The sequence below is a fragment of the Natator depressus genome, chromosome 2, assembly GCF_965152275.1.
Source record: "Natator depressus isolate rNatDep1 chromosome 2, rNatDep2.hap1, whole genome shotgun sequence".
NCBI classification, from domain to species: Eukaryota; Metazoa; Chordata; order Testudines; family Cheloniidae; genus Natator; species Natator depressus.
The window spans coordinates 445,041-460,741 of NC_134235.1; the positions used below are offsets into that span (position 1 = coordinate 445,041).

Consider the following 15,701-nt stretch of genomic DNA (forward strand, 5'->3'; position numbering starts at 1 on the left):
CTCTCCAGGCGGTGTTAGGAATAAATCAATGGGAACACAGTGCTTCCATCTGATAAATGATTGATACAAGCAAGTGTGCTCTTATCCAAAACTACGATTTATTAGATATTAAGCACACACACACATACGCAATAGGTTTAAGACATCCCAGATATAGTTACCCACAGTCTGAGATGGTATCAAGTGATCACCAGCCAGGCTTCCAGGGGTCCTCTTTCTGTCCAGCTGACGGGGAGTTTAGATGTCAGCTCCTTGCCCAAAGAAAAGCTCCCTTGGACTGCTCAGAGGTATTTACTTTTACCTAATCTTTTATAGCTATCTCTAACAAAGCACATAACCTACAGTGACTCCTAGTGGGTCAGCATCATAACCTCTACAGGGTCCACTAATTCTCCTAATTTCAGCAAACTACTCATTATCTCAAAACATTTCTAATATTTCCAGCCATAACAACAATACGTCAGGGGCACCTAAAACCAAGGTTGCTCTTACCTCACTCTCTTCCATAACTTTCTGTCTCATCCTCCCATTCTGATTAACAAACTGCAAGTATGCAGTTGTCTGACCTTGTCTCACAAAGGCCTAAGATTATTCCTAGCTATGTGATGTTTGGTTTTCAGTTGGCAGTGGCTGAACATATAAAACTGCTTACTGCAGTACTGTCAAGTTCTGGGCTACATGCAGGAATGTCAAATTCCGGGGTAACACCAGGTTCCTCCCTGCAGGGCTGGAGGGAGTTTCTGGTTGTTGCTAGTTCTCCAGCAGGTGCGGGGGGAATATTTGCTGGTTGTATTGGGTTTTGGTATTTGGTCTTTTAGCTCTAGTTCAGACGCTTAGTTCCCTGTCCCCACTAATGATGGGTGTCTCTGTCTCATCTTCACATACAGATGGCCATTAATCATTGATCCATCTGGACAGGCTGCAACTTTCCTGCGGTATCGAGACACAAATTACTTGAACACACTGAACCCAAATGATATGAACATGGAGACCATTCGACTGGCCTTGCTGGGGGCCCTCCGGTAGGTGGCAGAGCACCAGGAATGGGAGGGCAGGATGGCAGGCTTCGACACAGCATAGGTTGGTGTTCCTGATGATCTAAGAGTGCATATATGAGTGAGCTGGAGGAATAAAACCATTAGCTGGTAGTGCATGTGGCTGTGAGGGAGTGAGTTGCTTTTTGATACCCTCTGCCTGGGGAAGTAGCTGCACTTCCTTCACAGTTAGTATTTCTGGTTGTCTTTCACAAAAGGAAATGCTGGCTGAGTGAGGGGTCTTTTCTCCCCAGTCCCCTTTCCACATTGTGCTAAAGGGAAGGCTGTCCATACATGTAATACTTGAGACCCATCATTATCAAGAGAGAGAGAGATTTGTTTTGTCTATCTTTTGTATTAAGGACCTTGGACTGTCCTGTAGTACATATGATCAACCATTCAGACCTCTGCCCTTAGGTATGGAAAGCCAGTGGTGTTTGACATGATGGAAGTGAACATGTTTGATGCCGTGAAGAGACAGTTGGAGGGAATAGAGTCTGGATTGGCAGAGGCAATTCTGAGCAAGCAGATACTGCAGAATGAAAGGTAAGAATTTGTGAGTACGGAAAACTCCATAAGCTTCAATGGAGAAATGGCACCTCTTCCAACCCTATTCCCTCCCAGCCTGGGGATGTAGGAATGTGCCATTCCCTTGGCCCATATCAGCCTTGTCCCCTCCCAGCCTGGGAAGCCAGGGAGAAGGCTGAGCACCTCTACCCCAGAGCCCTATCTCCCACCATTCTCAGATACTAATGTTATGAGAGCCAGGGACAAATAGTATCTAGCTGTAGATATCTAGGGGTGAGGGACTGTCACCTCCAGCCCTTTGGCCTTCTCCCCTTATAATTCTGGGAAAAGGCCAAAAGATTGCTGGAATATTTACCCTTTTCAAGCTCGGGGATGAGACTGTCACATCAGCCACCCCAACACTGGCATGTAACAGTCCAGGGTAGAGTTGGAGAAATTCCTGCACCCTAAGTAAAGTTTTCTGCAAATCCCACTCTTGATGCCCAATCAGGTGTGTGAATTGTGCTATTCAGTCAAGGCTGCCTTTGATTCTGAAACTTAACAATGACTTTTTAAATGTCAACTTTAACTGTCTTGTCACTGTACCAGAGACATCCAGTAAATGGGCTTATCTCATAATCATAAACTCAAACCACTGCCATGTCTCTTGAGTGCCAAAACCACCAGCTTCCCCTGATAGCTTATAGGATGTATTATCAATGTTCTAGGTACAGAGAATACCATGTAGAAGGGGCTCTATAAATATGTCAGACAAAAAAGAGTGATCAGGGATGGTGAGCTGGTAATGGAAGATGATAGAGAAGCAGAGCTGCTCAATGCCTACTTTGCTTCAGTCTTCACACACAAAAATAATGTGCCCAGACAACCAACGATATTATCATAGACAATAAAGGGGAAGGGATGCAGATTAGGAGAAGCAAAGAACATGTCGGAGGTCTTCTGACTAGTTTGAATGTATTATAGTCAGCAGGGCCTGATGGTATTCACCCCAAGATGCTGAAGGAATTAACTGATTTAGTTGGGGATTGGTCCTGCTTTGAGCAGGGGGTTGGACTAGATGACCTCCTGAGGTCCCTTCCAACCCTGATATTCTATGATTCTATGAACTGAAGAACTCTTGGAGCGGCTTGCAATAATATCTGCAAATTCTTCTTTGAGTGATCATAGCATCATAGAATATCAGGGTGGGAAGGGACCTCAGGAGGTCATCTAGTCCAACCTCCTGCTCAAAGCAGGACCGACCCCCAATTAAATCATCCCAGCCAGGGCTTTGTCAAGCCTGACCTTAAAAACTTTTAAGGAAGGAGATTCTACCACCTCCCTAGGTAACGCATTCCAGTGTTTCACCACCCTCCTAGTGAAAAAGTTTTTCCTAATATGCAACCTAAACCTCCCCCACTGCAACTTGAGACCATTACCCCTTGTTCTGTCATCTGCTACCACTGAGAACAATCTAGAGCCATCCCCTCTGGAACCCCCTTTCAGGTAGTTGAAAGCAGCTATCAAATCCCACCTCATTCTTCTCTTCCGCAGACTAAACATCCCCAGTTCCCTCAGCCTCTCCTCATAAGTCATGTGTTCCAGTCCCCTAATCATTTTTGTTGCCCTCCGCTGGACTCTTTCCAATTTTTCCACATCCTTCTTGTAGTGTGGGGCCCAAAACTGGACACAGTACTCCAGGTGAGGCCTCATGTCCCTCGATCTGCTGGCAATGCCCCTTCTTATACACCCCAAAATCCATTGGCCTTCTTGGCAACAAGGGCACACTGTTGACTCATGTCCAGCTTCTTGTCCACTGTAACCCCTAGGTCCTTTTCTGCAGAACTGCTGCCGAGCCATTCGGTCCCTAGTCTGTAGCGGTGCATGGAATTCTTCCGTTCTAAGTGCAGGACTCTGCACTTGTCCTTGTTGAACCTCATCAGATTTCTTTTGGCCCAATCCTCTCATTTGTCTAGGGCCCTCTATATCCTATCCCTACCCTCCAGCGTATCTACCTCTCCTCCCAGTTTAGTGTCATCTGCAAACTTGCTGAGGGTGCAATCCACACCATCCTCCAGATCATTTATGAAGATATTGAACAAAACCGGCCCCAGGACTGACCCTTGGGGCACGCCACTTGATACTGGCTGCCAACTAGACATGGAGCCATTGATCACTACGCGTTGAGCCCGACAATCCAGCCAGCTTTCTATCGACCTTATAGTCCATTCATCCAGCCCATACTTCTTTAACTTGCTGGCAAGAATACTGTGGGAGACAGTGTCAAAAGCTTTGCTAAAGTCAAGGAACAACATGTCCACTGCTTTCCCTTCATCTACAGAGCCAGTTATCTCATCATAGAAGGCAATTAGATTAGTCAGGCATGACTTGCCCTTGGTGAATCCATGCTGACTGTTCCTGATCACTTTCCCCTCTCTTCCCTTTTTTAAAGATGGGCACTACATTAGCATTTTTCCAGTCGTCCGGGACTTCCCCGGATTGCCATGAGTTTTCAAAGATAATAGCCAATGGCTCTGCAATCACATCCGCCAACTCCTTTAGCACTCTCGGATGCAGCGCATCTGGCCCCATTGACTTTTTCCAGATAACTGGAAAAAGGCTAATGTAGTGCCAATCTTTAAAAAAGGGAAGGAGGAGGATCGTGGGAACTACAGGCCAGTCAGCCTCACCTCAGTCCCCGGAAAAATAATGGAGCAGGTCCTCAAGGAATCAATCCTGAAGCACTTACACGAGAGGAAAGTGATCAGGAACAGTCAGCATGGATTCACCAAGGGTAGGTCATGCCTGACTAATCTAATTGCCTTCTATGATGAGATTACTAATTCTGTGGATGAAGGGAAAGCAGTGGATGTATTGTTTCTTGACTTTAGCAAAGCTTTTGACACGGTCTCCCACAGTATTCTTGTCAGCAAGTTAAAGAAGTATGGGCTGGATGAATGCACTATAAGGTGGGTAGAAAGTTGGCTAGATTGTCGGGCTCAACGGGTAGTGATCAATGGCTCCATGTCTAGTTGGCAGCCGGTGTCAAGTGGAGTGCCCCAGGGGTTGGTCCTGGGGCCGGTTTTGTTCAATATCTTCATAAATGATCTGGAGGATGGTGTGGATTGCACTCTCAGCAAATTTGCGGATGATACTAAACTGGGAGGAGTGGTAGATACGCTGGAGGGCAGGGATAGGATACAGAGGGACCTAGACAAATGAGAGGATTGGGCCAAAAGAAATCTGATGAGATTCAATAAGGATAAGTGCAGGGTCCTGCACTTAGGACGGAAGAACCCAATGCAGAGCTACAGACTAGGGACCGAATGGCTAGGCAGCAGTTCTGCGGAAAAGGACCTAGGGGTTACAGTGGACGAGAAGCTGGATATGAGTCAGCAGTTTGCCCTTGTTGCCAAGAAGGCCAATGGCATTTTGGGATGTATAAGTAGGGGCATAGCGAGCAGATTGAGGGACGTGATCGTTCCCCTCTATTCGACATTGGTGAGGCCTCACCTGGAGTACTGTGTCCAGTTTTGGGCCCCACACTACAAGAAGGATGTGGAAAAATTGGAAAGAGTCCAGTGGAGGGCAACAAAAATGATTAGGGGACTGGAACACATGACTTATGAGGAGAGGCTGAGGGAACTGGGGATGTTTAGTCTGCGGAAGAGAAGAATGAGGTGGGATTTGATAGCTGCTTTCAACTACCTGAAAGGGAGTTCCAAAGAGGATGGCTCTAGACTGTTCTCAGTGGTAGCAGATGACAGAACAAGGAGTAATGGTCTCAAGTTGCAGTGGGGGAGATTTAGTTTGGATATCAGGAAAAACTTTTTCACTATGAGGGTGGTGAAACACTGGAATGCGTTACCTAGGGAGGTGGTGGAATCTCCTTCCTTAGAAGTTTTTAAGGTCAGGCTTGACAAAGCCCTGGCTGGGATGATTTAGTCGGGGATCGGTCCTGCTTTGAGCAGGGGGTTGGACTAGATGACCTCCTGAGGTCGCTTCCAACCCTGATATTCTATGATTCTAAGACAGAGGCAAAAAAAGCATTGAGTACATTAGCTTTTTCCACATCCTCTGTCACTAGGTTGCCTCCCTCATTCTGTAAGGGGCCCACACTTTCCTTGACTTTCTTGTTGCTAACATACCTGAAGAAACCCTTCTTGTTACTCTTAACATCTCTTGCTAGCTGCACCTCCAGGTGTGATTTGGCCTTCCTGATTTCACTCCTGCATGCCCGAGTAATATTTTTATACTCATCCCTGGTCATTTGTCCAATCTTCCACTTCTTGTAAGCTTCTTTTTTGTATTTAAGATCAGCAAGGATTTCACTGTTAAGTCAAGCTGGTCGCCTGCCATATTTACTATTCTTTCTACACATCGGGATGGTTTGTCCCTGTAACCTCAATAAGGATTCTTTAAAATACAGCCAGCTCTCCTGGACTCCTTTCCCCCTCATGTTATTCTCCCAGGGGATCTTGCCCATCAGTTCCCTGAGGGAGTCGAAGTCTGCTTTTCTGAAGTCCAGGGTCCGTATTCTGCTGCTTTCCTTTCTTCCTTGTGTCAGGATCCTGAACTCGACCATCTCATGGTCACTGCCTCCCAGGTTCCCATCCACTTTTGCTTCCCCTATTAATTCTTCCCGGTTTGTGAGCAGCAGGTCAAGAAGAGCTCTGCCCCAGTTGGTTCCTCCAGCACTTGCACCAGGAAATTGTCCCCTACATTTTCCAAAAACTTCCTGGATTGTCTATGCACCGCTGTATTGCTCTCCCAGCAGATATCAGGGTGACTGAAGTCTCCCATGAGAACCAGGGTGTGCGATCTAGTAACTTCCGTGAGTTGCCGGAAGAAAGCCTCGTCCACCTCATCCCCCTGGTCCGGTGGTCTATCGTAGACTCCCACCAGGAGTCCCCATGAGGAGAGTCCCCGACCACCACCACCCGCCTCCTTCTCTTGGGAGCGGTGGTCGTGGAACCCCCAACCCTAGGACAGGGCATCTCATGCCTTCCAATCGGCGGAGTCTCCTTCTGCTCCCTTCCCTCAGACGTATCATCTGGTCCACTCTCCGCATTAGTACCTGTGGAGACAACATGAAAAAGGTTACTTACCTTTATCTGCGTTGCTGGTACATGGACGTTCCCCTTTTTTCTTCTGGAGGTCACATGATGCCAATTTTCTTCACCATCCTCCTGTCCCCGATGTGCAGCCTGCTCTGAATCTTCAGAACCTTGTGCCCATAGAAGCATATCCTGACATCTGTCCAGGAAATCTTCAGTTTCTCTTCTGCAACGCAGGGTCGATACCTGTTGCTCCAGACCTTGAACCTTCTCTTCCAATATGGAGACCAGCTTGCACTTTGTACAGACAAAGTCGCTTCTGTCCTCTGGAAGAAAGACAAACATGGCACATCCAGTGCAGGTCACAACAGCTGAACTCTCCCCATCCATATTACCTTCCTTCTACGAGCTTCCTCAGGAGTTGTAGTAACTACTCAGAGAAGCCGACCAGATGTAAGCCTCAGTGGGCTCTCCCCGGGCGAACTCCCAGGCAAACTCCTTCTGTTCGCTGCTCAGCTGGTTCGCAGCTGACTGGCTTTTTATACAGTCAGGCCCACTTAAGGCTCACCTGGAACAAAGCACTCCCAGTTCCCGCCCTTTTCAAACAAACAATCAAGCACACAGTCAAACTGTCCTCACAACAAACACTCAGATACACTCAGATGTCCCTTTGGGTGCTCCACTGTAGGTGTGACAGCGCCTTTGCATTTGGAGTCAGAGATCTTCAATAGCAGTGCCTGTCAGACCGCACATGCACACCTCCCCTCTCTCGCGCTATGCACGTGTCTTATATATAGCGCCGTGTGGTCTGACGACCCCCAGTTCCTTCTCTACCACCTGAACTCTGGAACAGAACACTTAGCAGAGCTCACATTGTTATTTAGAGAGTATCTTACCTGTTTTTCTTCTCATAGTTGTTAGTTCCTTACTTTCCCTTTTCTGTTTCTTCCTCCTAAAACAAAAAAAATTATTAGTTCGTTCTCCTGTTTTCCCTCCCTCCCCCTCAGGGAAGCTACACCCTCATCTTTATGCCTGGTTCACCCGGGTGTAAGCGGTGTGTCTTGTGTGGAGCCACCTTCTCTATAATGGATGGCCACGCAAAGTGTATCTGCTGCCTAGGAGAGGGACACGTTCTTCAGAAGTGTTCCCATTGCCTGGGTTTGAAACTGAGAGCCAAAAAGAACATGGACCTTAAACTCAAATTAATTCTAGGGCTGTCAAGTGATTAAAAAAATTAATAATGATTAATCATGCTGTTAAACAATAATAGAATACCATTTTATAAATATTTTGGATGTTTTCTACATTTTCAAATATATTGATTTCAATTACAACACAGAATACAAAGTCATAGAATCATAGAATCATAGAATATCAGGGTTGGAAGGGACCTCAGGAGGTCATCTAGTCCAACCCCCTGCTCAAAGCAGGACCAATCCCTAATTAAATCATCCCAGCCAGGGCTTTGTCAAGCCTGACCTTAAAAACTTCTAAGGAAGGAGATTCTACCACCTCCCTAGGTAACGCATTTCAGTGTTTCACCACCCTCCTAGTGAAAAAGTTTTTCCTAATATCCAACCTAAACCTCCCCCACTGCAACTTGAGACCATTACTCCTTGTCCTGTCATCTTCTACCACTGAGAATAGTCTAGAACCATCCTCTTTGGAACCACCTCTCAGGTAGTTGAAAGCAGCTATCAAATCCCCCCTCATTCTTCTCTTCTGCAGACTAAACAATCCCAGTTCCCTCAGCCTCTCCTCATAAGTCATGTGTTCCAGACCCCTAATCATTTTTGTTGCCCTTCGCTGGACTCTCTCCAATTTATCCACATCCTTCTTGTAGTGTGGGGCCCAAAACTGGACACAGTACTCCAGATGAGGCCTCACCAATGTCGAATAGAGGGGAACGATCACGTCCCTCGATCTGCTCGCTGTGCCCCTACTTATACATCCCAAAATGCCATTGGCCTTCTTGGCAACAAGGGCACACTGCTGACTCATATCCAGCTTCTCGTCCACTGTAACCCCTAGGTCCTTTTCCGCAGAACTGCTGCCTAGCCTTTCGGTCCCTAGTCTGTAGCTGTGCATTGGGTTCTTCCGTCCTAAGTGCAGGACCCTGCACTTATCCTTATTGAACCTCATCAGGTTTCTTTTGGCCCAATCCTCCAATTTGTCTAGGTCCCTCTGTATCCTATCTCTGCCCTCCAACGTATCTACCACTCCTCCCAGTTTAGTATCATCCGCAAATTTGCTGAGAGTGCAATCCACACCATCCTCCAGATCATTTATGAAGATATTGAACAAAACCGGCCCCAGGACCGACCCCTGGGGCACTCCACTTGACACCAGCTGCCAACTAGACATGGAGCCATTGATCACTACCCGTTGAGCCCGACAATCTAGCCAACTTTCTACCCACCTTATAGTACATTCATCCAGCCCATACTTCTTTAACTTGCTGACAAGAATACTGTGGGAGACCGTGTCAAAAGCTTTGCTAAAGTCAAGAAACAATACATCCACTGCTTTCCCTTCATCCACAGAATTAGTAATCTCATCATAGAAAGCGATTAGATTAGTCAGGCATGACCTTCCCTTGGTGAATCCATGCTGACTGTTCCTGATCACTTTCCTCTTGTGTAAGTGCTTCAGGATTGATTCCTTGAGGACCTGCTCCATGATTTTTCCGGGGACTGAGGTGAGGCTGACTGGCCTGTAGTTCCCAGGATCCTCCTTCTTCCCTTTTTTAAAGATTGGCACTACATTAGCCTTTTTCCAGTCATCCGGGACTTCCCCCATTCGCCACGAGTTTTCAAAGATAATGGCCAATGGCTCTGCAATCACATCCGCCAATTCCTTTAGCACTCTCGGATGCAACTCGTCCGGCCCCGTGGACTTGTGCACGTCCAGCTTTTCTAAATAGTCCCTAACCACCTCTTTCTCCACAGAGGGCTGGCCATCTACTCCCCAGGTTGCGATGCCCAGCGCAGCAGTCTGGGAGCTGTCCTTGTTAGTGAAGGCAGAGGCAAAAAAAGCATTGAGCACATTAGCTTTTTCCACATCCTCTGTCACTAGGTTGCCTCCCTCATTCAGTAAGGGGCCCACACTTTCCTTGGCTTTCTTCTTGTTGCCAACATACCTGAAGAAACCCTTCTTGTTACTCTTGACATCTCTTGCTAGCTGCAGCTCCAGGTGCGATTTGGCCCTCCTGATTTCATTCCTACATGCCCGAGCAATATTTTTATACTCTTCCCTGGTCATATGTCCAACCTTCCACTGCTTGTGAGCTTTTTTTTTATGTTTAAGATCTGCTAGGATTTCACCATTAAGCCAAGCTGGTCGCCTGCCATATTTACTATTCTTTCGACTCATCGGGATGGTTTGTCCCTGTAACCTCAACAGGGATTCCTTGAAATACAGCCAGCTCTCCTGGACTCCTTTCCCCTTCATGTTAGTCCCCCAGGGGATCCTACCCATCCGCTCCCTGAGGGAGTCGAAGTCTGCTTTCCTGAAGTCCAGGGTCCGTATCCTGCTGCTTACCTTTCTTCCCTGTGTCAGGATCCTGAACTCGACCATCTCATGGTCACTGCCTCCCAGATTCCCATCCACTTTTGCTTCCCCTATTAATTCTTCCCGGTTTGTGAGCAGCAGGTCAAGAAGAGCTCTGCCCCAGTTGGTTCCTCCAGCACTTGCACCAGGAAATTGTCCCCTACATTTTCCAAAAACTTCCTGGATTGTCTATGCACCGCTGTATTGCTCTCCCAGCAGATATCAGGGTGACTGAAGTCTCCCATGAGAACCAGGGTGTGCGATCTAGTAACTTCCGTGAGTTGCCGGAAGAAAGCCTCGTCCACCTCATCCCCCTGGTCCGGTGGTCTATCGTAGACTCCCACCAGGAGTCCCCATGAGGAGAGTCCCCGACCACCACCACCCGCCTCCTTCTCTTGGGAGCGGTGGTCGTGGAACCCCCAACCCTAGGACAGGGCATCTCATGCCTTCCAATCGGCGGAGTCTCCTTCTGCTCCCTTCCCTCAGACGTATCATCTGGTCCACTCTCCGCATTAGTACCTGTGGAGACAACATGAAAAAGGTTACTTACCTTTATCTGCGTTGCTGGTACATGGACGTTCCCCTTTTTTCTTCTGGAGGTCACATGATGCCAATTTTCTTCACCATCCTCCTGTCCCCGATGTGCAGCCTGCTCTGAATCTTCAGAACCTTGTGCCCATAGAAGCATATCCTGACATCTGTCCAGGAAATCTTCAGTTTCTCTTCTGCAACGCAGGGTCGATACCTGTTGCTCCAGACCTTGAACCTTCTCTTCCAATATGGAGACCAGCTTGCACTTTGTACAGACAAAGTCGCTTCTGTCCTCTGGAAGAAAGACAAACATGGCACATCCAGTGCAGGTCACAACAGCTGAACTCTCCCCATCCATATTACCTTCCTTCTACGAGCTTCCTCAGGAGTTGTAGTAACTACTCAGAGAAGCCGACCAGATGTAAGCCTCAGTGGGCTCTCCCCGGGCGAACTCCCAGGCAAACTCCTTCTGTTCGCTGCTCAGCTGGTTCGCAGCTGACTGGCTTTTTATACAGTCAGGCCCACTTAAGGCTCACCTGGAACAAAGCACTCCCAGTTCCCGCCCTTTTCAAACAAACAATCAAGCACACAGTCAAACTGTCCTCACAACAAACACTCAGATACACTCAGATGTCCCTTTGGGTGCTCCACTGTAGGTGTGACAGCGCCTTTGCATTTGGAGTCAGAGATCTTCAATAGCAGTGCCTGTCAGACCGCACATGCACACCTCCCCTCTCTCGCGCTATGCACGTGTCTTATATATAGCGCCGTGTGGTCTGACGACCCCCAGTTCCTTCTCTACCACCTGAACTCTGGAACAGAACACTTAGCAGAGCTCACATTGTTATTTAGAGAGTATCTTACCTGTTTTTCTTCTCATAGTTGTTAGTTCCTTACTTTCCCTTTTCTGTTTCTTCCTCCTAAAACAAAAAAAATTATTAGTTCGTTCTCCTGTTTTCCCTCCCTCCCCCTCAGGGAAGCTACACCCTCATCTTTATGCCTGGTTCACCCGGGTGTAAGCGGTGTGTCTTGTGTGGAGCCACCTTCTCTATAATGGATGGCCACGCAAAGTGTATCTGCTGCCTAGGAGAGGGACACGTTCTTCAGAAGTGTTCCCATTGCCTGGGTTTGAAACTGAGAGCCAAAAAGAACATGGACCTTAAACTCAAATTAATTCTAGGGCTGTCAAGTGATTAAAAAAATTAATAATGATTAATCATGCTGTTAAACAATAATAGAATACCATTTTATAAATATTTTGGATGTTTTCTACATTTTCAAATATATTGATTTCAATTACAACACAGAATACAAAGTCATAGAATCATAGAATCATAGAATATCAGGGTTGGAAGGGACCTCAGGAGGTCATCTAGTCCAACCCCCTGCTCAAAGCAGGACCAATCCCTAATTAAATCATCCCAGCCAGGGCTTTGTCAAGCCTGACCTTAAAAACTTCTAAGGAAGGAGATTCTACCACCTCCCTAGGTAACGCATTTCAGTGTTTCACCACCCTCCTAGTGAAAAAGTTTTTCCTAATATCCAACCTAAACCTCCCCCACTGCAACTTGAGACCATTACTCCTTGTCCTGTCATCTTCTACCACTGAGAATAGTCTAGAACCATCCTCTTTGGAACCACCTCTCAGGTAGTTGAAAGCAGCTATCAAATCCCCCCTCATTCTTCTCTTCTGCAGACTAAACAATCCCAGTTCCCTCAGCCTCTCCTCATAAGTCATGTGTTCCAGACCCCTAATCATTTTTGTTGCCCTTCGCTGGACTCTCTCCAATTTATCCACATCCTTCTTGTAGTGTGGGGCCCAAAACTGGACACAGTACTCCAGATGAGGCCTCACCAATGTCGAATAGAGGGGAACGATCACGTCCCTCGATCTGCTCGCTGTGCCCCTACTTATACATCCCAAAATGCCATTGGCCTTCTTGGCAACAAGGGCACACTGCTGACTCATATCCAGCTTCTCGTCCACTGTAACCCCTAGGTCCTTTTCCGCAGAACTGCTGCCTAGCCTTTCGGTCCCTAGTCTGTAGCTGTGCATTGGGTTCTTCCGTCCTAAGTGCAGGACCCTGCACTTATCCTTATTGAACCTCATCAGGTTTCTTTTGGCCCAATCCTCCAATTTGTCTAGGTCCCTCTGTATCCTATCTCTGCCCTCCAACGTATCTACCACTCCTCCCAGTTTAGTATCATCCGCAAATTTGCTGAGAGTGCAATCCACACCATCCTCCAGATCATTTATGAAGATATTGAACAAAACCGGCCCCAGGACCGACCCCTGGGGCACTCCACTTGACACCAGCTGCCAACTAGACATGGAGCCATTGATCACTACCCGTTGAGCCCGACAATCTAGCCAACTTTCTACCCACCTTATAGTACATTCATCCAGCCCATACTTCTTTAACTTGCTGACAAGAATACTGTGGGAGACCGTGTCAAAAGCTTTGCTAAAGTCAAGAAACAATACATCCACTGCTTTCCCTTCATCCACAGAATTAGTAATCTCATCATAGAAAGCGATTAGATTAGTCAGGCATGACCTTCCCTTGGTGAATCCATGCTGACTGTTCCTGATCACTTTCCTCTTGTGTAAGTGCTTCAGGATTGATTCCTTGAGGACCTGCTCCATGATTTTTCCGGGGACTGAGGTGAGGCTGACTGGCCTGTAGTTCCCAGGATCCTCCTTCTTCCCTTTTTTAAAGATTGGCACTACATTAGCCTTTTTCCAGTCATCCGGGACTTCCCCCATTCGCCACGAGTTTTCAAAGATAATGGCCAATGGCTCTGCAATCACATCCGCCAATTCCTTTAGCACTCTCGGATGCAACTCGTCCGGCCCCGTGGACTTGTGCACGTCCAGCTTTTCTAAATAGTCCCTAACCACCTCTTTCTCCACAGAGGGCTGGCCATCTACTCCCCAGGTTGCGATGCCCAGCGCAGCAGTCTGGGAGCTGTCCTTGTTAGTGAAGGCAGAGGCAAAAAAAGCATTGAGCACATTAGCTTTTTCCACATCCTCTGTCACTAGGTTGCCTCCCTCATTCAGTAAGGGGCCCACACTTTCCTTGGCTTTCTTCTTGTTGCCAACATACCTGAAGAAACCCTTCTTGTTACTCTTGACATCTCTTGCTAGCTGCAGCTCCAGGTGCGATTTGGCCCTCCTGATTTCATTCCTACATGCCCGAGCAATATTTTTATACTCTTCCCTGGTCATATGTCCAACCTTCCACTGCTTGTGAGCTTTTTTTTTATGTTTAAGATCTGCTAGGATTTCACCATTAAGCCAAGCTGGTCGCCTGCCATATTTACTATTCTTTCGACTCATCGGGATGGTTTGTCCCTGTAACCTCAACAGGGATTCCTTGAAATACAGCCAGCTCTCCTGGACTCCTTTCCCCTTCATGTTAGTCCCCCAGGGGATCCTACCCATCCGCTCCCTGAGGGAGTCGAAGTCTGCTTTCCTGAAGTCCAGGGTCCGTATCCTGCTGCTTACCTTTCTTCCCTGTGTCAGGATCCTGAACTCGACCATCTCATGGTCACTGCCTCCCAGATTCCCATCCACTTTTGCTTCCCCCACTAATTCTTCCCTGTTTGTGAGCAGCAGGTCAAGAAAAGCTCCCCCCCTAGTTGGCTCGTCTAGCAGTGATCACTTTATATTATAAATATGTGCACAGTAAAAATAAAATAATTAGTATTTTTCAATTCACTTAAAGAGATTGCACTACAGAATTTGTATTATCATTACTTAGAACTTAGAAATGTAGAGTTATGTACCAAAAATAACTGCATTCAAAAATAAAACAATATAAACCTTTAGAGCTTACAAGTCCACTCAGTCCTACTTCTTGTTCAGCCAATCTCTCAGACAAACAAGTTTGTTTACATTTGCAGGAGATAATGCTGCCTGCTTCTTGTTTACCATGTCATCTGAAAGTGAGAACAGGTGTTTGCATGGCATTGTTGTTTATGATTAGGGAAGAGGTGCATACACCACTGCATCAACCTGTCAGCAAATATACCTGTCAGGTATTCACAATGTATTGGCAGACAATTTTAGCAGACACTTCTCCCCAGAACATAAGTGAGACATTCAGAAGTCAGTGAGTCACTTTATCTTCCATAAGTGTGGGATATTTTGTTCCAGAGAGGGTCAGAGTCCAGGTTCTCTGGCAGATGCACTCCTGATCCCTTTGTCACAAAATGATGCACGCCTGTGCACTGATCCCATTACTTCCCAGAGTATTACAAAAGATCAAACAGGACAAAGCACTAGTTATCCTAGTGGCCCTTGTGTGACTGAGACAGTATTGGTTCCCAGAACACTTTCATTTGTTCACTTGACCTCTGATGCCAGATGTCCTGTCTCAGAATGAGGGAAGGGATTCATCATCCCTAATCTGTCCTCCCTCCTCCTGACTGCTTGGTTTTTGGGTGGATGTCAGAACTAGAAAGAATGTAGAATCATAGAGTCAGAGGAATGTGGGGCTTGAAGGGATCTCAAGGGGTCATCTAGTCGTGTGAGACTGTGTCAAAAGCCTCATTAAAATCAAGATATATCAGATCTACTGCTTCCTGCCCAATCCACTAGGCCAGCAACGCTGTCAAAGAAGAAAATTAGGTTGGCTTGTCATGTTTTAGCAGGAGTGTTGTAAGCAAGACATGAGAAGTAATTCTGCTCTGCTCTGCTCTGCACTGGTTAGGCCTCAACTGGAGTATTGTGTCCAGTTCTGGGCACCACATTTTAGGAAAGATGTGGACAAATTGGAGAAAGTCCAGAGAAGAGCAATAAAAATGATTAAAGGTCTAGAAAATATGACCTATGAGGAAAGATTGAAAAAACTGGGGTTGTTAAGTCTGGAGAAAAGACTCAGAGGGGACATAACAGTTTTCAAGTACATAAAAGGTTGTTACAATGAGGGAGAAAAATTGTTCTCCTCAACCTCTGAGGGTAGAACAAGAAGCAATGGGCTTAAATTGCAGCAAGGACAGTTTAGGTTGGACATTAGGA

General features: G+C 46.8%; 1 protein-coding gene across 1 annotated transcript in view; it reads left to right on the top strand.

The window, feature by feature from the left end:
* The window catches only part of IQANK1 (IQ motif and ankyrin repeat containing 1), a 167,093-nt gene that overhangs the window by 139,129 nt on the left and 12,263 nt on the right, over nucleotides 1-15,701 (top strand). Inside the window, 2 exon segments of the mRNA XM_074943621.1 lie at nucleotides 888-1,022; nucleotides 1,452-1,580. Coding sequence (XP_074799722.1) covers nucleotides 888-1,022; nucleotides 1,452-1,580 — 264 coding nt within the window.